Source organism: Phalacrocorax carbo, chromosome 2 (assembly GCF_963921805.1).
Source record: "Phalacrocorax carbo chromosome 2, bPhaCar2.1, whole genome shotgun sequence".
NCBI classification, from domain to species: Eukaryota; Metazoa; Chordata; class Aves; order Suliformes; family Phalacrocoracidae; genus Phalacrocorax; species Phalacrocorax carbo.
Genome location: NC_087514.1, coordinates 79,129,286 through 79,151,291, shown reverse-complemented (window position 1 = coordinate 79,151,291; position 22,006 = coordinate 79,129,286). Strand labels below are relative to the sequence as shown.

The 22,006-nt window shown below is 38.4% G+C and overlaps 1 protein-coding gene across 6 annotated transcripts in view; it reads left to right on the top strand.

Moving 5' to 3' along the window:
* SEMA5A (semaphorin 5A) overlaps positions 1-22,006 on the top strand; it is a 354,573-nt gene that overhangs the window by 134,357 nt on the left and 198,210 nt on the right. For all 6 annotated transcript variants that reach the window (XM_064443361.1, XM_064443360.1, XM_064443364.1 and 3 more), the window contains one exon: positions 6,575-6,620. In XM_064443361.1, coding sequence (XP_064299431.1) covers positions 6,575-6,620 — 46 coding nt within the window. The remainder of the gene's footprint in view (positions 1-6,574; positions 6,621-22,006) is intronic.

Below are 22,006 nucleotides of genomic sequence, written 5' to 3'. Positions count from 1 at the left end.
ATGACAAGAGTATAGTCAGAAAATTTAACAGGGCAATGATGAATACTGTGTCCATGACCTTCACCTCTCAGAATTTGATGGGAGCAAGATTGCATTTCATGTAGAGAAGTGTTGACATCCTGTTCATACCGTGGTATGCATCCTGCTTCTGAATTTCCCAGGTACAGCGAGCTTCCACTGAACGGAAGGGCTCTGTTTGAAACTAATGGCAGAGGAACATGGCATGATCACAGGAGGGAAATTCAAGGCTGGCTTTGAAAATACGGGTCATCGAGTTTAGTATCTCCTTCCTTTAAGTACCTTTAGCATTAATGTGATCACTTACATAGTTTTTGATAATTTTGTTGTTGCAATTTCTTTTCTTAATAAAATAATAAAAGTTTTTAGAAGTCCAAACTTTGGCTACCTTAGACTCTCTACATTCTCCCCACCAAAAAAAAAAACAAAACCCAACCTCAGCTCAAGCAAACTTTATGTGCCAAAGTTGTTTACTCTAGGAAGGGAGGCTGCAAAAAGTATGAGCTGTCTAAAATTTCTGTTTAAGCCCATTCCCGTTATTGGATTTTTAGAGGAGATACAACAGCAGCGTTTAAATTTAATTTAACATTAATCTTGAAACAGATGATTAATATGTTGAACAATGAAAAGTTAAGAAAACTACATAGGATTTGCGTGGCTGTTTATGTGGGTGGGTACGGTACAGTGTAATCTGCCAGAATGTAAAAACTGGGGCATGTACTCTGAGATATGTGTTGCAACATTAAAAGGTATTAAAGATTTGGTCAGCCACAGTTATGAAATACAGGGCTAACGTTTTGGATGAGGTGATATTTAAGGATAAAGTTGAACTCAACCACAACTTAATAAACAGCTGAGAAAGCTTACAAACTTATCTGGACTAACGCGTAATATTCAGAAAAGCCTTGATCAGCATGCATCAGAGGTGCACAGGTGACAAATGTTCTGACGCCATCTCCAGCTGGGGAACTTGGGTGCTCTGTGTGAGAAGCAGGGGCCAACAGGAGAAGACGGTAATGCGTGTTTGAGATGACGTGGCATGATGGGACTTCAGGAGGAGAGAGCTCCAGAGCTGCAGAGACAGGGCACTGGTGCCTTTCTGCTTTTCCTGGAGAAGCCTATGGCATGAAATACACAGAATTGATGCCTGGCTGATGGAAATCTGTGCAGGAGTGCTACCTTCTAGGATCTGTAGTTGCTGCTGAGGCTGTATGTAGCAACACAGCGGAGGGAATGTAGTAAGACTTGCTAATCCTGAGGAGCAACCATCAGAGAAGGAAATCAGATTTTACAGGACCTTTGAGTGGACTAATTTAATTTATAATGGGATTCTTTCTTAATTGACTCCAATAGTGTTTTTCTTATTCTGTTTGCCAAGCTCAGTGTCTCCCTGGCCAGCCTGTGATCACCTGAGTCTTCCTTTTTGCCTTTTTGAATGTTAATGAAACATGGTTAGTCTTTCATTCCTCAAGAATTCCTGTAATTTCAGAAATTATTAAAAAAGAGCAATAAGACGACCAAAAATCACTTCACCATAATTTTTAGGTTGAATTAGCATGACCTGCTAGTCTGAAAACATTTATCTCTGTGTATATGCTGTTTTCACGTTTAGCATTTTTCAGTAAGCTACTTATTTCATCATTCTCATTTGCTGAGACTTCTATTTCCTGCAAAATGCAGATAAAAATTATTTAATGACCATTCTGCTTTTTGTTATTGTAATCTGACCATTTTCATATGACAGTTCAACTAGACTACTTTGATTAGGTTTCTTTTATTTCCAATGTACCACCCTTAGCTTTTTCACATATTTTTCTTATCGTATCTTAATATAATAAAATTAATTTTCTGCATCATAATTTTTTATTTATATTGATTATCTCCGTTGCTCCCATTCTTCTTTTTTTTTTTTTTTGTTTTATTTCCAATTGCTGATTTTGCTACATGGTGGAACTAGAATTGGCCTTTACCCAAAACTTTCCCATCTTGATTGTTGAATTGTGACTTTTTGCTTAATGGTTGATTCTTACAGAGCTTATACTTTTCATTTTCAGTCTTAATATTTTTTCCTTCCAGTAAATTGAATAAAATTATATTCTTTCATGTGAAATAGTTTCTTGAAAGAAGTGCACAGGAAGGAATCTTACTGTTTCGGGTTTTTTTTTTTCAGTAGATTCAGCACCATGTCTGGTCATGCCTTGAGTTTCTGAGTTTGCTGCAGCCCCTATTTATTGATTCACGCTTTCAATTGCAGACGCATATGGGGGCTTGGGGTGGGTGTTTTGCTATCTTATGAGTTTTTCAAAATCTTAATCTATATTACGTTTTCCTAAATTGTATGTGGCACCTTAACGTTCTTCTAATTCGTGTCTGTGTTTAATGCAGTAGTATTTATTGTTGCAGTCACATTTTATAGCTTGCCATTTCACAAAGAAAAGTGTAAAATGCTGGATTTAACAAGTGTTACTAGCATCCTATACTTTTGAATCTTTATGGGTTTTCAATATTTTTTTTTTTACATGGACTTGTTTAGGAACATACAGAAGATTAGTTTTATACTTTTATCTATATTTGTACTGAAGTATTCACTAAAATAGATCAAAATATGTCGTCGTCAGGGAGGTGACTGGAGCATGCTTTTTGTGGTGCTTCATTCAGCTCCCACTGATACCAGTGGAAGTCTCTGCCATTGGGTTTGAGCAGGCTTGTGATTAACAGGTTTTAGTTATCGTAGTTCAGCTAGAAAAGTTGTTCAGTGCTGTGAATGCAAAGCAAAATGCTTATTGCCCTCTGGCTCTCTGAAGGAATACGGGATGATGCTTTATCTCAGTTAGTTGTGTTTTCTTCTCATTACAGTGTCCTCCTCTTTGCAGATTTATGTAACACATTTGCTTTCCTCATTCATTAAGCACCAAATGGAAACGGATTTGCCAATTACCACCAGTGTCAAATCAGTTTAATTCCAGTTTATAAAGTTTTATTTGTCTTGTTTTTATTACCACCATATTTGGACAAGGGATGGGCCTGCGTTCTAAGAGGTCTGCATCTGTGCTTCAGAAATATACTTGGTCATTTTTATTTCACATCTTTGTTGCCTTCAAATCATAAATGGACTAATATAAAGCTAAACAGAGGTTGAAAAATGACAATCCAGGGCATAATCTCAGTAACATATTGAAAAAAATATTGTCACCTATCTTGTGAGCAGCATAATGTCTCTGCACATGTCATGAGAATTGGCATTGACTTTTTCTTTTGACTGACAGATTTATTAATATCATATTTCCAGTGTGGTTTTCTGTACTGTCATGCCTTTTTTTAAGATTTTTCTTATATGTCCTTTTTGAATGAGTTCTCACATGTTGTAAATGCATGCCTCAGAATGTTAAGCAAATACAATAGGTATTTGTAGAGCTAAATGTAGTCCTGCAAGTTTTACTTAAACATTTAGGGCATGTTTAGGTAGGAATAGCTCTGATTGCTCTTCGAGTGCTAGCTTGCCACTTGTCCTAGCATTAATGTAGTCACAGTCACTCTGTGTTGTCCTTTTGCCCAGTTTATATTGCTAAGATGTAATGGTTTTACTATGTCTTGCACATTGCTTTTCTTCTTATTCTGTTTTCTTTCTGCTGGCTTTATGAAGCTGAAAATAATATTTATTTGGTTATTGGCAGCCACAGGAAGTTGAAAAATGTACACTAATTAGCTCTGGCTCCTGGTTCGTTCACACAAATATAGACATTTTAGTCTCCCTAACACTTATAAGGTGAATATTTCTCATTCCACACTCAGTATATTAATGGGTAGAAGTGTTGTGCTGTACTGCATAGGATACAAATCTCATTTTCATAGTAAGAATAATAAAGACCACCAACAAAAAAACAACACCCAAACAAATAAGAAACCAACCAACCAAAAACAACAACAAAAATAACCCCAACAAACCAAAAAACTTTTAGCCTCTGTTTTTCTTCAGGATGACACTGTATGTATGTATTTATTTATTTAGAATTTTTACAATTGGGAACATTAGCTTACTTTTTAATAAGCTGAAATGATGTCACGATGAAAGACCATAAAAAGACATTAATAATTTCATGATCTGCCTTAAAATGTCTCATCAGTGATAAATCGTCAGCAGATATCTCAAGATGAAGATGCACAGAGATTGATGTGACACTATGCTAAGTACTGACCTGAAAACTTAAAATGTGAGGCCCGACTACCTGCTCGTATATTCTGCAACAGGGACTGCATTTATTTGTAGGGTGAGATGGGGCATTTATGTGCTGCTCCTGTGAGCCTGATAGCACTGAGTTAAGAAAACAGTTCATACCTGCTGAGGACGCAGTTCAATTTCTCTGGAAGAAAAAAGTTGTTCTGCTTTTCTAAGTGGGAAAAAAAAACATTTGCAACAACAGTGAAATTGTAGGTTCCTTTAACTTTGATATCTGGAGTGAAAGAAGCACAATCAGTGATGGTTGATAGAAGCTTATATGCAATGAGATGAGGAACAGACTAAGTATTTTTGTTCCCTGGTGAATACTTCTGAGCAAGTCATTTTGCAGATGGGAAGGTATTTTTTGTCCTTACAGACAAGAGCGTGGATGGGTTAGGAAGACTGTGCATCGCTTCCTGACATTTCAGCGAAAGTCTTTCAAGTCAACTTGCACGTAGCTTGTCGATGAAGCTGTGTGTAAATGTCCTGCAACGTACTGTTTTCTTTCTTTGCCCACTGCAGGTTTCTCCATGACTCAAACCCAAGTATTTTAATTATTCCTTTGTGGTGATTCATCTGTGCTAATAAAAAAATTTCTGTCTTCATTTTACTTTCTCATGAATTCTTGCCCTGAATAGCCTGCCTCTTGCATTTTGAGTAACTCCCTTTAGCAGTATTCCTAGGAAAGACTAGTGACCTGATTCCTGTACGTCCGTGATTTAAGTAGACCATATATGTACCAGAGTCAATAAATACCTGCACCCCAGAGTCCATAAATTAACAATACCTCACACCTCTTTGGAAAGAATTAGACTTACGATCTCAAAAAAATGTGGCCTAATTTTAATTTGGATTACACTTCTACCAGTTGCATGGATGTAATATTGCAGATAATTTCTGAATCTGGCAAATATTTAAATTTAAAGTTTAAATTTACTCATCTCTTTGTTATCTGGTTTTTGTTACTTTAAATGAATTTGTTGAAACCAAAATTAATCTTACAGATTTGTTATGAATAAATTAAAATTGAAGTAATTTATTTTCATCTTTCAAAAAATTCTTCCTTTTTATTTTTATCTCTAAAGCATAGTCATTCTGTAGTGGCATTGGAAAATCAGAATAACCTTGAATAAGGTATAAATGAGGCAGAAGAGGACTGAATTATGTTATATATGTGAAAATGTAGTAAAAGAAAGATATAATGTAAAGAAGAGAGTGGTATCAGAAGAAACTAAAAAAGGAAAAAAAAAATGGGCAGGAGGAATATGGACATGGAGCATGGAAGAGCCTTATTGTAGACCTAGTATGAAAGAGAATCTGCACTAGGGAAGGATGTGCTGAAATCAGTTCAAAGATGGTGTGGTATTGGCTCATTTTGGGGAATTCTGGACTGATACCATGAGTGCTACCAACAGAGCTGGTTTATCAGAACAGGTGTAACAAGACAGCTGCTTTAACTAAGATAAACACAGTAAGTTGGGAGGAGTTTTGATAGTGCACGTATGTTGCACCAGTATGTGCTGGAGGAAGTGTTTTTGGTCAGTGGGGCATGTGGACCTTTCTGAGGATCCTAAGCCATCATTTCCCCAGGTTTCGAGCAGCACCTTTGTGTCACCTCTTGTTCGTGGTTTGCCTGAACTCCTCCCGAGTTCTGTACATGAAGTTATACTGCTGTAGAGAAAAAGTGGAGTGAGAAATCCTTTCGCAATAAAAGCATGGGCTTTTGTAAAATACGCTTGGTTTGTTTGTAGTTCCTGCTGTACATGGAAAAAAAATCCTTGGGTTTCAAAGAAATTAGACCGGGTATGACAGGACTTCAGTCAGAATTGTGAAAACTGTGACTTCTACAGACACTCCATCATACTGGGATCCTTTGCGTCGAACTTTATGTATTCGTGGCTGAGATAATTGCATAAGGTTCCCATCATTGCGGAGAGAAACGGACAGCTTTAATTTGCCTGTCCTCTTATTCTCATTTAGCCATCTAACACTGGTCTCACAAATCTGCCAAAACACTGAGTATTTTTTCCAGTTCATTTAAAAGGAAGACTGGAGCAATGACTCAGATGTACATGTATACAGTATAAATATCTACTTTATTCGTATGCAGCCAGTCCTTCAAGCTGAAAGTCTGTTTTAGAAATCGCCTCAATCCTTAGCCCAAAAGGCTGTATATTAAGACAGTCCCTGAAATAATTTAGAGTCCTGACTACTAGTCACTTTTAATATTTTTCCTGTATTTTATATTAATTATGTTTTTATTTAAACACTAGTAATGTTTTTTTTAGTTAACCACTTGTAACAATTAATTTTTATCTGCTATTTTTTTAACCCTAGAAACTACCTCTTCAGGTTGCAGCTTGAGGATCTCTCTCTAATACAGGTATGTTTTATGCTTGTTTTCTTAGTTCCTCTGAATGATGTAGGTAAGCAGATGTTTTAAAGCAGATAATCAAGATATTCATAAGCTTCATAACTACAGACAAGTATGCGTCTCTTTTTGTCCTCTTTGCGGCCCCATATTATATAAGTCAAGTTATCCATTTTAATTCCAGATTAGCCTTTGCCCCAGGCTATACAGACATGATGTTACCTTACTCTGATGTGATTTTGTTAGAGTGGATCTATAAAAAATGGATGCTGGGAATGAGGATCATGTTCTCTTAGAAAAATCTTCCAACTTACTATTGTGCAGTTTCTGTATTCAGAATTTGTTGTCATTATAGAGAAAAGAGATTTTTAAAATAATGATAAATACAAAATTTTCTCCATACCTGCTAAAGTTAAATTAAGCAAATGAAACAGCAAATTTTCAAGGAAGAAATATAGAGTGAACACAGGCATCAGAATCTCAGTTTTGTATATAAGGCAGCTATCTATTGCTTAAAACTCATTAGAGCTTGGAAGGTGAGAAACAAAGCCTTTTAGAGGCAGTTAGGCTTCATAGAAAGGTAAGTGAGAATCCCTGATCGGTTTATTTTACCCTGAACTTCATCTGACTTCCATATACCAGCAATCTCATCTTCTCTCGGTCTTCTGAGTGGTGTTCCTTGCTTAGGTTTTGTTGGGTTTCTCTTTCATTATTTTTAACATTGGCATAATTTCTAACTATCGTTCTTGTGTTCTTGGCTTTAAGAACCAAGACAATTGTTTTAGTAAATTTAATTGAGTTGGCAAATTCACTATGGTGTGAAAATAGAAAATCATAATAAAATAGAAGTCTATGTTTTTTTCGATAATCTTTTCATTTATGTAGTCTAAAATTAACTAGCTTTAGATTCAGTACTGTGCGTATTATTTCACGAAGTAATACTATACAGTTCAATATGGAAACGTAAAAGGCATTCAGGTAAGGCTGTCCTTGTGACTTGTAGAACACCTTGTGTATACTTTAATCAGGCTTGCAGACTTCCTCTACCTTCCCAGACTACTAGAAACAAGATCTGAAGTTGGCTTATAATTAACCAAAATTGCAGTATTGATAAATAGTCAATTTTGTTGCTAGTGCTTCAGGCTGTGATGCACCAAGCACTTTCAATATCCAAAATTCAGACTGTCTACTCTAACCTTACATGACATACTCGATGTCCTAGCAAATAATTTGGGTTAAGTCCCAAAGATTCTTGTTGAGAGGCTGCACTCGGAAGTTTCTGATGCTGCTGCTGTTCATTCTGCTAATTCATAGATTGAAGTTCACAGCTTTCCTCTTAGGGTAAAGTATCAGTAGGCTGAACTCATTAATGAGGGAGAAATCTGTAGATTACAGAGGTTTATACTTGTGCTGACTGACTGGAACAAACACCCTCTCACCCCAATCAGCAAAAGTATAAAATAAGGACAGAAATCATACTGTTGATGTTATACTAGGTTACTGGGTTTTGGTCTTATTAATGTGCAGAAGCCTTTAAACAGTCTTCTCAAGTTGAGTTTTGGTAAAGTTTCTTATTCCGTCTTCAGTGCTGTAGCACCACTGGTTTGCTTCAGTATCTTCTAACCTTTTTTCACAAACCTTTAGGGAGAATTGTATTTCTAAATCAAAACCAAACTATGGAATTTTTTTTTTTCATGAGCATATCTTTATCACGCCTACTCCAAATATTCAAGTTTTTTCCCCTTATTTTCAAATCTACCATTATGACTCCTTCATATTTGTTCTTCACAGATCTTCTTTTCCTCTTCTTTCCTTCTGCTTCCCTTCTGGTTCTGTTAAGAGTGCCCCAGGACAGCCCTTATCCAAAAGATGTGTTTCCTTGGATGTGCCAGTTATGGCAGCTCCAGATCAGCTGTGAGGTGGCTGAAGCCTTTGTTCTGATGCAAGTAAGCCAGGATGTAAGGTGTATTGTTTAAGACTCCCAAACTCATTACACAACACACTTAGGTCGTCCTGTAATCTGGTATGAAAGTATGAAGTTAGTCACTGATCTTATAGTCATAAAAATAGGTTTGGTAGAGTTCTCGAGAGGCCATTTAGCCCTTCCACGTCCCCCAGGGCAGGATCAGGGGTCAGTGCTGCTGCCCTTACTGGTGGTTACTTGTCTGAACTCTTACAAGTCTTTGGCCATAAAGATGTACAACTTTTCTCAGCCTTTGTTGGGAAATGTTAAGACATGAAGAGAGTCTGTCTCATGCTGGAAAGCGTGAAAGCTTTAGTAATGAAAGAGACAGTAACCATTCCTGTGGAAACTTGGAATTCCAACTTCCCAGCTACCAACCTGAAACCCACATAGAGCCAAGAGTGTATTTACCAAATGACATTTTACAGACCTTTCAGATATTGGAATGACAGAATCCTAGCTCAATGCCAGTCATCCCAACGTGTTGTATAGGATTACCCGAGGTATAACTGATATATTTCTGAAACTTTAGGGCATGTGAAGTTTCTCTCATTTGCATGTTGTGAAAGAAATATTTTGAGTAGGATTAGAGGATATATACTTTACCAAGGTAACAAGTAAAAAATGAGAATATTTTGAAGCTCCAGACCTTTCAAACCTGAAACTCTATTATGTTTGACGGAGGTGGGAACAAAAGTGAGAAGCAAAATAAAAGTTATATTAAATCCTTGCAAAACAGAATGATGGAATTTCACAGGAGAAATAAAGCATACTGTGGTTTAACTCATTAATACTGTATGTGCTAGTCAGCATTTGTTTGCCGAAGGACTGGGCACTGACACTTTATATAGGGACAGAAGAACTTTTCTTTTAGCATTTTTTTTCTTCACACAGTTGTTGTCATAATAATAATGTAAAACCTCTACTGATGTTGATCACTTTGATTTCTTTGCATGAACCAGCCTTTGTAAAAACATGCAGATGTTTCACAAGCTAACAAACTATGTTTTTACATCTGGAAGAAAAGGCACACAGTGAAGTGGTAGCTGTAAGCAGCATTGAATGTAGCACAGTAACAGTACAAACAGGCTAGAAACAAGGCAATCCACATACCTGTTGTGTAATTATTTTAGAAATTTGCTCAAGCTCTATCTTTGCTGTTGTGTGTCTGAAGGAGGAGGAAAATTGCTGACTTTTCCTCAAGCACAGCAAATACTTCCAGCATGGGAGTGAGCATGATTGGTACAATTTGCATCCTCCTTTTCTGCACTTTTCAATTAGACTTTTATACCTGTTTATTTTTTTTATATTGATGCATTGATTTTTTTGTATTGTTTTTTTTCATCAGTTTAATGTTTCTTATAGTACTTTTCTATCTGGAGAATAAAGGGAATGCCTAAAACTTAATCTTGCTTGTTGATGCACTTCAGTTGTTTTTGTATAAACAAGTTTCCTCTTCTGTCATGCTTAAGTGTCTGTTGGAATGTGTTCTTAGTTTGTCTACACGCTGCTGTTATGAAGATAAAAGGCTTCACGTTGCATGTAACAAACTGGAACAGTAAGAATCATTTGGTTAGAGCAAAAGCATTTTTGCAAATCTTTGCTTACACATTTCCATACGTTTTTGAAAAGGTGGACATTTTATAAATAAAGTGTTATCTTGGAATATTATCAGACATTGCACTATTATCAGATATTGCTTTGTAACAGGAAAACTCTCTAAAAAGCAATGAAGTAAAGTAATGACTCCTTGTTTGCAAACTTTTGCAAAAAATTACTTTGGGCCAAAATATGTGTATGCCTGGAAAATAGTTTTGAAATACAAGATAACCTTCCTTTAAAAAAAAAAAAAAAGAACCCAAGCCAAACCAACCAACCAACCAAAAAAAACACCCACAACCAAACCAGACAGCTATTTGAAATGCAAGTTCTCACAAAAGAAATGCAGAACAGAGATTTATGTATTAAAAGGGTACTGTTCCCTTCCAGTTTAGTGGAGGTTAATCCCTTGTAAAAGTGAGGGTTAGAGTGCTACTAGATTGCATCAGACAGGATGTGTATCTAAACGTGAGCTAGGACTATGCAGTGAGACATCGCTGCCTATTGTGGGTACATCAAAGTTGTCATCCCACATGTCATGGTTCTGTGCTCTGTACTTTATAGGAAAAGACTGTTTGAGTAAGCAAGTTTCATGCGATAGTGTCTGTAGCAAACCAGTATTTGATGTTTTCAGCAGTTTCCTTTGTGTAGCAGAATAAAGACGACTAAAATGAGTGAAAGCCTCCTAAGCTCTTGCCGGAGAAGCCTGAGTGGAATTGTTCAAAGCTGACTGTTGGAACAATGTGTGCATAGCGATTATGGATTGAGGAAGATGCACTTATTGGACTGTGGTTGTAGAAGGGCAAATATTTTACAACTTTTGCTACAGCAATAGTAGGCTCACAGACACAGAGGCCTGACTCTGCATAGTTCTGTTTTGTGAGTTTTGCTTTGTTATTGCTCACCTCAAGTAACAGTAGAATAATCCATAAAAACATTGGTCAAGATGAAAGCCAGATTTCCTGAAAACTCTCTTATATTCCTTAAACTATTAAAAGCAGAAATCTAAATAGTAGTGTTTAAGTGAATAGATTTGTTTTCAAGAATGTTACTACAAAAGATATCTAGCCAATGTCAGGATTAATAGTGGGGCTTTTGACATCATGTAGATGATGGCTCTAAAAAATGCCTATCTTCCACATTTTTTTTCTGAACTCTTTCAAAAGAGAGCTTCTAAATTAAAACATTTGCTTGTGTCTACCTGCATGACAAGTTTGCTGATGTACCTGTAAAGAGTGAAAAGCTAATACATGCTGGCTTATAAAAGTGTTTATGCCACAGTTGCCGTAACCATTTTTGCAAGCCAGCACATATAAGCTTTTCACAAACCTGACAGAACATATGTATCACCTTTTCATCCATAAGATGAACTTCTTTACAAACTCAGATCATTAAGGAGTTTACAGGGTACATGCTTGAGTTTGCCTTTCTCATCTGAATCTTCCATCTATGAAGTCTATTCTCAGTCTGAGATGCCCAGAAGGTGGAATATGAGCCTATTCCACTTGCTCCTGTAATTATATAATTTTACTGAGATTTTATTCTCATGCTGAATCTCTGTATCTTCAATTAGAAATACACATACCTCAAAGTCCATTTTTAAAGGCAGTTTTAGCCCCTAGTTTACCACAAGATTCCAATTAAATTCTTTATGCAGGCTAAGAAGGTTGGAGGTTCTTTTTCCTGTGTTTTATTGAACTTTAAATTCTGGAATCTTGAGGGTATGGGTTTTTATATCTCTATATTTTTATAGATATGTGTGTGTATGTGTGTATGTATATATGTATACACACACCCATTAACAAGGCATTCAAAGAAGTAAAGGCAAGATTGGATCTCTGAGTTGTCAGGAAAAGCAGCTACTTCGGCGAATGAATTTTACCAAAGGGAATTCTTGCCAGTGTTTACATCTGTCAGGAGTGTCTGGAACACCTGTCACATATTATAGTTCACTTTTATATGAGTCATTAATGGCTAGATGGTAGGCTTAATATACTTTGAATATATACTTTGTGCTTATCAGGGTTAAAGAGGGAATCTGATTTAATGATTGAGGTTTTTTTTACAAATAAATTCGTATGTATAACCTGAAAAAACTTTTATAAAGTTTTTACCTTATTTGTAATACAGAACATAATTTTTTAACACCACTTGATATTTTAATTTTTTTTTAAAGGAATCAAATATTTACCAGGGTTGTAATCATATTCTGAAAATAACAATTGCTTGTTATTATTATAAACTGAGATCATATTACATCTTTTGTGAGAGGCTTTCATAACCTTGGTTTGTCTTTTTGGCTAAGGTGGTATTTGGCCTAATCAAGAGAGAATGATGTTTTAATAGAGGCACAAATCACTCAGACTCTGCTTACAGTTAATTTTTGGGACAGTGCCATAGGTTTCCTTTGCTATGAACAAAATGAAAGCTTGTAAGAAGTCATCCTGTAGAAACAAATATTTAATTTATGCTGATATGAAAAACTTTCAGTTATACTCAACAACAATTTCAGAAATAAAGCTAAGGAGGCTAAGCTTTAATCTTTTAATCTCCTTAATTTGTTGAGTCACCAAATAAATAGAACCCATTAAAAGGCAGCTTAATGCTTTTTCTAAAACTTTCATGCACTGTATTTCAGTCCATTTATTTTTGTATATTTCAGTTAATATTGTGTAATAGATGTCTGATTTGTGAAATACCTGAAAGAAATGTAATGAATCTTCTATTTTATTTTGGGGTGAAAATACCTGTGCAGAAAAGGAGTTGGAAGAAAAACTTTCTCTGATTTCACACTTGAAGGCATAAGGGAACTAACCTAAGGGTATCCTTAACTTGTGACAGCCATAGGCTGGCAACATTGAAATGCAAAGCAGACTGAGATTTAACATTGTATTTGGGTCCCAAAGAGGGGGAAAACCCCAAAGTAAACAAGTGGAAAAAACCCTCTGTTGGGTTCCCCTGTACCTGGTATCTACTTAATGGGGAGGGGAATAGAGAGTATTTCTTCCTATAACAGATGGGTTTTTGCCTTCTTTATGGGAAGGGAGCATCTGCCACCAAAACGTTATTTCTGCCTCGGCCCTTCATGTTTGTGTCTGGGATGTGTGAATGAAAAATGGATAAGCAGAACAGATAAGTTAGTGTTACTTCAATGCTGTTCCAGGTTCCTCGAAAGCTTGGAAGCAGAGGGAGCAACTAGTGCTCATAAAGAACTTTTTCGAAGATGACTGAGGTGAGCAAGTTGCAGAATGATCAAAAGGTGATAGAGCAGGTGTGAAGTTCTGCTTGGGTGCTAGGGGTGACCATATGTGAGGTGGTATTTCACAGAATCACAGGTTGGAAGGGACCTCAGGGATCATCTAGTCCAACCTTTCTAGGAAGAGCGCAGTCTAGACAAGATGGCCCAGCATCCTGTCCAGACGACTCTTGAAGGTGTCCAACGTGGCCGAGTCAACCACTTCCCTGGGGAGATTATTCCAATGGGTGACTGTCCTCACTGTGAAAAATTTCCCTCTGGTGTCCAATCGGAATCTCCCCAAGAGCAACTTGTGTCCATTCCCCCTTGTCCTCTCCATGTGACTCTGTGTAAAAAGGGAGCCTCCAACTCCTTTTTAACTACGCCTTAAGTACTGGTACATGGTGATGAGATCCCCTCTGAGCCTTCTTTTCTCAAGGCTGAACAAACCCAGTTCTCCCAGCCTATCCTCGTATGGCAGCTTCCCAATCCTTTAATCATCTTGGTGGCCCTTCTCTGGACCCCTTCCAGCCTGTCCACATCCTTTTTGTAGAGCGGGGACCAGAACTGTACACAGTACTCCAGGTGTGGCCTGACAAGCACTGAGTAGAGTGGGATAACGACTTCTTTCTCTCTGCTGGCGATGCCCTTTTTGATGCAACCCAGCATCTTGTTGGCCTTCTTGGCCGCAGCAGCACACTGTTTGCTCATGTTGAGCTTCCTGCCCACCAGGACCCCCTGGTCCCTTTCCACAGAGCTGCTCTGCAGCCAGGTGGATCCCAGTCTGTGCTGCACTCCAGATTATGTTTTCCCAGGTGCATGACCTTAAACTTCTCCTTGTTGAACTTCATAAGGTTCTTGCTGGCCCACTCTTCCAGCCTACCCAGATCTCCCTGCAGAGCAGCTCTCCCTTCCGGAGTGTCTACTTCCCCCCCTCAACTTGGTGTCATCAGCAAACTTCATCAGGCTACACTTGATGCCGTTATCCAGATCACTTATAAAGATGTTGAATAACATAGGGCCCAATATCAAACCCTGGGGGACTCTACTAGTGACAGGTTGCCACTTGGAAAAGGAGCTATTTATCACCACCCTTTGGGTGCGGCCTGTCAGCCAGTTCCCCACCCACTGCACAGACCACTTGCCTAGGCCATAACGCATTAGTTACTCCAGGAAGAGACTATGGGGGACCGTATCAAAGGCCTTGGAGAAGTCCAGGTAGACGATGTCCACTGCCTGCCCCATGACAACCAGGAAAGTCACTTTCTCATAGAAGACCACCAGGTCTGTCAAGCACGATCTGCCTTTAGTGAAGCCATATTGTCTTTTCCCAATCACGTGCTTCAATTGACTCGTGATGACCCCCAGGAGGATTCGTTCCATAACTTTCCCAGGGATTGAATTAAGGCTGATGGGCCTATAGTTACCCGGATCCTCCCTCGAGCCTTTCTTGTAGATAGGGGTAACATTTGCCTTCCTCCAGTCCTCTGGGACATCCCCTGTCCTCCATGACTTCTCAAAGATTATGGAGAGCGGCCTTGTGATGATCTCAGCCAGCTCTCTCAACACCCTCAGGTGGATGTCGTCAGCGCCCATTGATTTGTGGGGGTCAAGCTCCTGTAGTAGTTCATATACTAACTCTTCCTTCACCGACGGTGGGTCGATGTTTGGTTCAATCGGCAGTTTTGTTCCCAAAGACTGGGACCCGACAGTGCTGGTAAAGACCGAGGCGAAGAAGGTGTTGAGGACCTCTGCCTTTTCTGCATCGTTGGTGATTGATTCTCCTTTTCTGTTTAACAGTGGGCCTGTGTTTTCCTTCTTTTTCTGCTTGTGGTTGACATGTCTGAAGAACCCTTTCTTGTTATTTTTTATGTCTACAGTCAGTTTCAATTCAAATTGGGCTTTTGCTTTTCTGACTGTGTGTCTGCACTCTCTGGTTCTGCCCTTGTAGTTCTTGGTAGATAATCCTCCACTTCTCCATCTCTGGTACGCTTCCCTTTTGGATTTGAGTAGACCCAGGAGGTCATGGTTGAGCCATGGGGGCCTCTTGCTCCGCTTACTTCCTTTTCCTTTGTAGGGGATAAATTGGCTTTGTGCTTCCAATAGAGAGTTCTTGAAGAATTCCCAGCTCTCACTAGCTCCTTTGTCTTCCATGGAAGCCTCCCATCGAATCCCTCCCAATTGAGCCCTGAGTGCACTGAAGTTTGCTCTTCTAAAATCAAGAATCCTTGTCTTAGTACTGACCTTCAGCACATTCAGCAGGATCCCGAACTCCACAATATTGTGGTCACTGCCACCAAGGCTATCACCGAGATATTACAAAGCAGGCTTTCTCGGTTGGTGAATAGCAGGTCCAGCAGCGCCTCATTCCTGGTTGGCACATCTAACATTTGTATCAGGAAACCGTCCTCTATACATTCCAGGAACTTGGTGGATGACATGCAAGCTGCTGTATTGTTCTTCCAGCAGATGTCTGGGTATTTGAAGTCACCCATCAAGACCAGGTTCTGTTGGCCAGAAGCTTGCTTTAGTGCCCCAAATATCACTTCATCAGCTTCATCACCGTAGTGAGGAGGTCGATAGCAGATGCCCACTGTGAGGTCCTGCTTGGATATGACCCCTTTGACTTTAACCCAGAGGCATTCAATAGAGCAGTCACAATCAGCATAGTTGACTTCGATACATTCAAGGTGTTCCTTGATGTAGAGTGCGACTCCTCCGCCTCTTCTACCTTGCCTGTCTTTACGAAAGAGCTTGTAACTGTCCATTGTGATCCCCCAGTCGTTTGAGGTGTCCCACCGTGTTTCGGTATTTGAACTGTTACCTTTTGTATAAGGTGGTGCTGAGAGCAGAGTTTAAAAAAGACAAAGCCCAGGACATCTGTGTATCACAATGCCGCTTCTATGCAGTACCTCTTCCTCTTCATACCTTTCTGATGGCAGACTGCTGGATTTTATTATCCATCAAGTCCACAAATAATTGAATGAGACAATTAAGAGTGTAAAGAAGAGTTAAGAAGTATTTGTGAAGCCAGAGCTAGTCCTTTGTGACACGTAGATATGGACTTGGTAGCTGCTTTAAGTCCATTCCAGTTCTTTTTCTGTGATACCATTAGTATTTTCATTATGTTGTTCTCTGCTCACAGAACAGTAGTTACTAACCAAACATATAAGCTGGTCAAAGCCAAAAATAGACGAATTCAGCTAGCAGTGCATAATGTCTAAACTTTACCCAATGACCTCTTTTACATGCATCTGAAAGCAGCTTCCTCAAGCTAGATAAAATATGTTAGATCACACAAATTCTGATCTTCACCCTTTACCCACTATTTGTGGGGAAATCAATTACCAGCAGACAGTGCTCCATTTCTGTTGAAAAAAATTTTGCTACTGAAACAACTGGTTTTCATAGATTCACCTACATATTAATGCAGAGGATAGCTACTACTCTGAAACCATCTTCAGTCATATTTGGCCAAGAACTGATCCACTCTTCATTCTGAATATTCCTTCCATGCATGGGTTTCTTCACCCATATAGGTGTTGTTACATGTATTACCTATTTCTCTGAGTTTTTTTATGTGTGACGATCTGAGTTAATATGTGGACCCCCATTACAAAACTACGTAGAGGGAGTATGAGGCAGCCAACTGGATGACTCCTCTCTGCTCATCTCGACTTATTCATTTACATTTGGCTTCTACGTAATTGGAAGGCTTTAGTCTCCAGAATTTGTAATTGCCTACCCTTCAGTACAGCGGAAATTTGTCACGTAAATTTAGAAAGAGTTTAAGTGAAGCAAAAGAATATTGGCAAATTGGCAGGGCGTTGATGTTGCTTTGGCTTATCAGTATGTGTTACTGTTTTGGAAAAAGAAAGCCAGGCAGAGGTGTTGTCATTTTTCATTTATTTGCTGTATCTGTCATTGTTTTGTGCAGTACTGAAATACTAGTGCAAGTGCATTTCTAGACAAATGAGTCTGAACACATCCATTTAGCTAGAGAAGCTTAGCTTTCTTATTTCTAGCTTTTCTTTCTTAACTCTGCTTGTTAGGCTGCATCTCTTGTGTGTTTACAGTAATTTTCTCTGCTGGTTTCACAGTAAAGAAATAAAATAGTACTAAAATTTTTCACTTCCACTGAAGTAAAGCTCCTCTTTTCTTTAGAAATTAAACATTTGTGTTTTGTTTCTAAGATAAAAGGTAAGCCTGGATCACCTGAATATATAATATGAATGCATTTGTTCTCATGAGAAGTAGAGGTCATATCAAAAGGTATGTGTGTACATTTTACAGCAGACATTCATGAAAAAGCTGATGTGGGTTTTGTAATGATATCGTTCAACCCTTTGATAATTTTTCCTGGTATGTATGGTGGTCAGCCAGACTGCGTTACGTGCACTAAAAGTGATTATGGAAATGTCTTTTCCCAAGAAGGTTGCACTCATGTTTACATTTTCACAAACGTGAGTATACTGATATAGCTGCACAAGAGTAATCACCACATAGCATCTGTTTGAAAAGAAATCAGACTGCTGGTTTCCAAATAGCCGGGCTGTATACGTCCGTAGCATACTTCAGCTAATTCTGGACTAAAGCAGTATTCTGTGACAACAGGGCAATACTTGTGGAGGGACACGGGCTCTTCTTTGAGAATCGGCCTCTTTCGATGTAGCCTCTGTACTGAAAGAGGGCAGGATTGTTAGCAAACTGAGCAGAAAATGAAAGCAGAAAATACTAACATGTAGACTGAAAGCAGATTGTCTTCATTCTTACATTGTCTTGCCCAGGTGGAGAGTCTGCCACAAGCAGTTGCTGATGGAGAGTTTCAGCTCTTTGGCACCTAGATGCTGCAGTGCTGAGAAGTTTAAAAAAGAGAAAGAATATGCAGTATGCTTTGAAAGAGATTATATCTGTAATACTGTGTCTGCAAACATGATTATCAATTTTTGCTTACAGGCACTGATATGGAACTTCGTTGTCTGTTCTGTAACAACTAGTTTGAGTTCAACCACAGTTTGCACGCTATGCACATTCAGAGTAGGCTTAAAGACACACCTTCTTAGTCACAGAGAGGATTGTGTTTTCCAGTACTGCAGAGATCCGTTCAACAGTTTTGCTAGGCTAATGGTCATAGATGCTTTTGGGTAATTCTACATATAGGAGGTGAGTTCAGCTTACACCTGTATGTTAGCAGTCATCAATACCTAGCATAAGGGCGCTGTGTGGTCCGTAGCATCCCCTGTCATTGCTTGTTGACCCATAAAATTAAAAATATCCAACATTTAAACTGAGAATAAGAGAAAATGGTGGAGCAGCCCTGTGTTCCCTTGGTATTAGGCAGAAAAATGGAAGATACGTATCTTGATGCTGAGCTCTAAGGAGCCTTTGACACAGTGCTGTTAAAGGATGCACCCAGCTGCTGAACTATGGAAAGAACTGACTGTTTCCATAAGGCAAAAAGTTCGCTCCCTTCATCCCTGGGGAAGAGGTGTAGAATTTTTCAAGGTCAGGAGACTATTTTTTTTTGCTACTGTGATTAAGGAAAAGCAAGGTTCTGAAATATTCAAGGAAACAAGGTAGCCATACAGAAGGTGAGAAACATGGACACTTGTTGCGATAACCTAAGGAAAGGGGAAAGGTTTGAGAAACCTGCAACAGGAACATTGGTGGGTGAGGAGCCCATGAAAGGGGTGCATAGGAGGGAGGGTCCTGCTCTCCTAAATGGTTCAGGGCACAGGAGGAGGGTCTGTGCTGCTTCCAGGGTGTTACTTGCCAAGTCAACACTACTGAGCCCAGTGTAAGATATGGATCGGTGCTCCTAAATGTTTGAGAGAGAGACTGCTTAGCATAGCATAGGAAGCTAGTCCTCGTCTGAACTGAGAATAGAGGACTAAAGTTTTGAGTTTTATGCTGATAGTCTTATCCAATCCTTTGGGACACCTTTTGCCTTCATTTTGCCTATCCTTATTTTTCTACCGCCTTTTTTCTCCCCTGTTTTTAGTAGATGTTCTCTTGTCTTTTGGCATGTATTGTTTTACCCACCCCAGATGGTACCGCAATATGATGCTTCTGTTGTCAAGACTGGGAGTGATAAATCATGTCAAAATGTGAAAATTAAATTATTTATTAAAATTGAAAATGAGATGTGCTTTGAAATATCTGGTGTTAGACATATATATGAGATTTCTATATAAATTTTTTGGTTCAGCTGTTATTTTGGATTTATTTGAAGACAGGCAAACTGAAAACATTTATTTAAGTAATGTATCAACATCATAAACAGCTACATTATTTCTCTTAATTGCTTTATGGGTAAGATTATGGCCTTCAGAGGGCAATTCGATATAATGAGCATTTGGAAATTACACTTGTTCTGTGGGGTCTAGACCTGCCTGTGCCATCGCAGTATTTTTAGGCGTCTGCCCTCAGAATGGAACTTGGAGCCCGAGGTTAGGTGCTTATGCTCTCTGCCTGGTGCGTGGGGCTAGCTGGTATACCCAAGCACAGGATCCGCTGACATTTGAGTCCTGAGCTACCTAATCCCACTGAGGAGGAATGCTGAGAGCACAGGGAAGCATAAATGCCACCCCTTTTTCTGAGTTAGGCATCTGTATGTAATTTGACAACAGCGATTTTTTTTGGTGACATATCACCCATATGCAGCAGGCTTCTGCTCTAAGTAGATTGCACCTAAAATGAATGTTAACCTCTTTTTGTTATGGTACAGAGTTGACGACTGTCTGGCCACTATTGTGCATTCTTAAGCAAGGCTTCATTGCTGACTGAATGTGGGTAGTTCTGTTACAAAATTAATCTTGCTATAGGTTTATTTGCCTTTTTTTTTTAACTTTTTTCTTCTTCTCTAGTCAGTACTTCTGGATTTCACGTTTGCTCTCATGCCTGGAAAACTATTTATTTTCTTCTCCAAATCTGTAAAATAATTCTGTGATGTGATGGTGGTTGGTATACTGATTTGCCAAACAAATGAACAAAATACCAACAGAAAAAGAACAGATCGTTACAAAGTTATGGGAAGTTTGAAACAACAGGGTCTGTACTTGGGCCTGTTCACAGATCTTCAGATATTCAAGGTAATTTAGCTTGATATAAGTAATGACAACAATATGATTCCAAGAAAACAAATAATACAAAAGGAGTTTGGTTAGAGGTTAATATTTATACCTGCAGTTGTATTTGTATCCAATTTTTAAAATTACTTCCTTCATGAAAACCTATTAGTCTTTTTCCCAGGGTAGAGCTACCATTTTAGTAGTCGGAAATAGTCAGTCCCAAAGCTGTTTGTGTTTTGGTTTAGGTTTTAAATTTAGCAATTCAGTTAGGCTTAATAAAAGGCAAATGAAAGACCTGAGAATATCTGAGAATTCCATATTTATGTGGGTACCCAGGATAAAGGAACATTATGGAAATCCTTTCTAGGAATAATCAATATCTGGGACAGAAGCAAAACTAATTTCTGTTAATTATTAGTTAAATAACAACTTCATTGTGTCATTGACCATTTATGTGGTATGTGATTCAGTTCTTTAATGCTTTAGTCTCTAGACGAAACATAAGGTGAGTATGATTTTTCAGAACTGTAGAATTGCCTTGGAGATAAATTGAGTTGTTAGTAGATATTTCTCATTAAAAAATTAAGCTAAATCACTCTTTTCCATTGTTTTGGAAAAAAATATACATTTATGCTGTTACGTTTTTATGGCTTTCAGAGCTTTTAAGTTGAGCATTTTGAATTAATGCTGTGTCTGGTACGTGCACTTCACATTGGTTTCCGTTAATTAAATTTAAACATGAATGAGAGGATGCATTAATTCTGAAGCCACATTGATCGGAAAACGCAGTAGCTGCCCAGTATTTGTACATGCCATTGCTTTTAGGATATCTGTCAGTGGAAATCCTGCTTATAGGGGTTATAGCCTTAGGCCCGTAAGCTCCAAGTCCTTGCCTAGATATTTTGACACTTCTCGGCCATGGTTCTGTGCTGCCACACGCTCATCTTGGGGCGCTGAAACGTTGAAAGGTCAAACTGTTCCTTACTTTTTTCCCTGCCCTGTTACTGAGATGAAAACAAGATCTAATAAGAGGAGAGACATTGTGAGAAGTGGAACTGCGGAGGCTCATCTGCATGAATGTTCAGACTTCTACACATGTTTTAATTTCCATTGATGAGATGAAAGCTTCCTCACTGAAACTCTTTCTGACTCCTTGATACATGGTTATTTTTGTTACTCCAGTAGAATTTTGCATACTGTTTTGTATGAATACCTGGACAATTAACAAAAAAGAGAAAAAAATCGGAATTAAGTTTTATACTGTCAAACACACACAAAACCTTTTGCAATGGAATTTTTTCTTGCTTTAATTGGGCTAGGATTTATTAATGAAGCTTTCATAATACGTCAGGACAGGTCTGAAGAAACCATAATGCTTTAAGTTCATAGAAGCTCAAAAATATGTCATTGTATATTTATGAAGACTGCTCTAGGCATGATTCCACAGACTTTTCTCACATGGCTGTCAGTAGTGTTACTTGTAGAATATTGTGCTACTCAGCATGAGAAAATAAAGATGAATGGCTTGTAC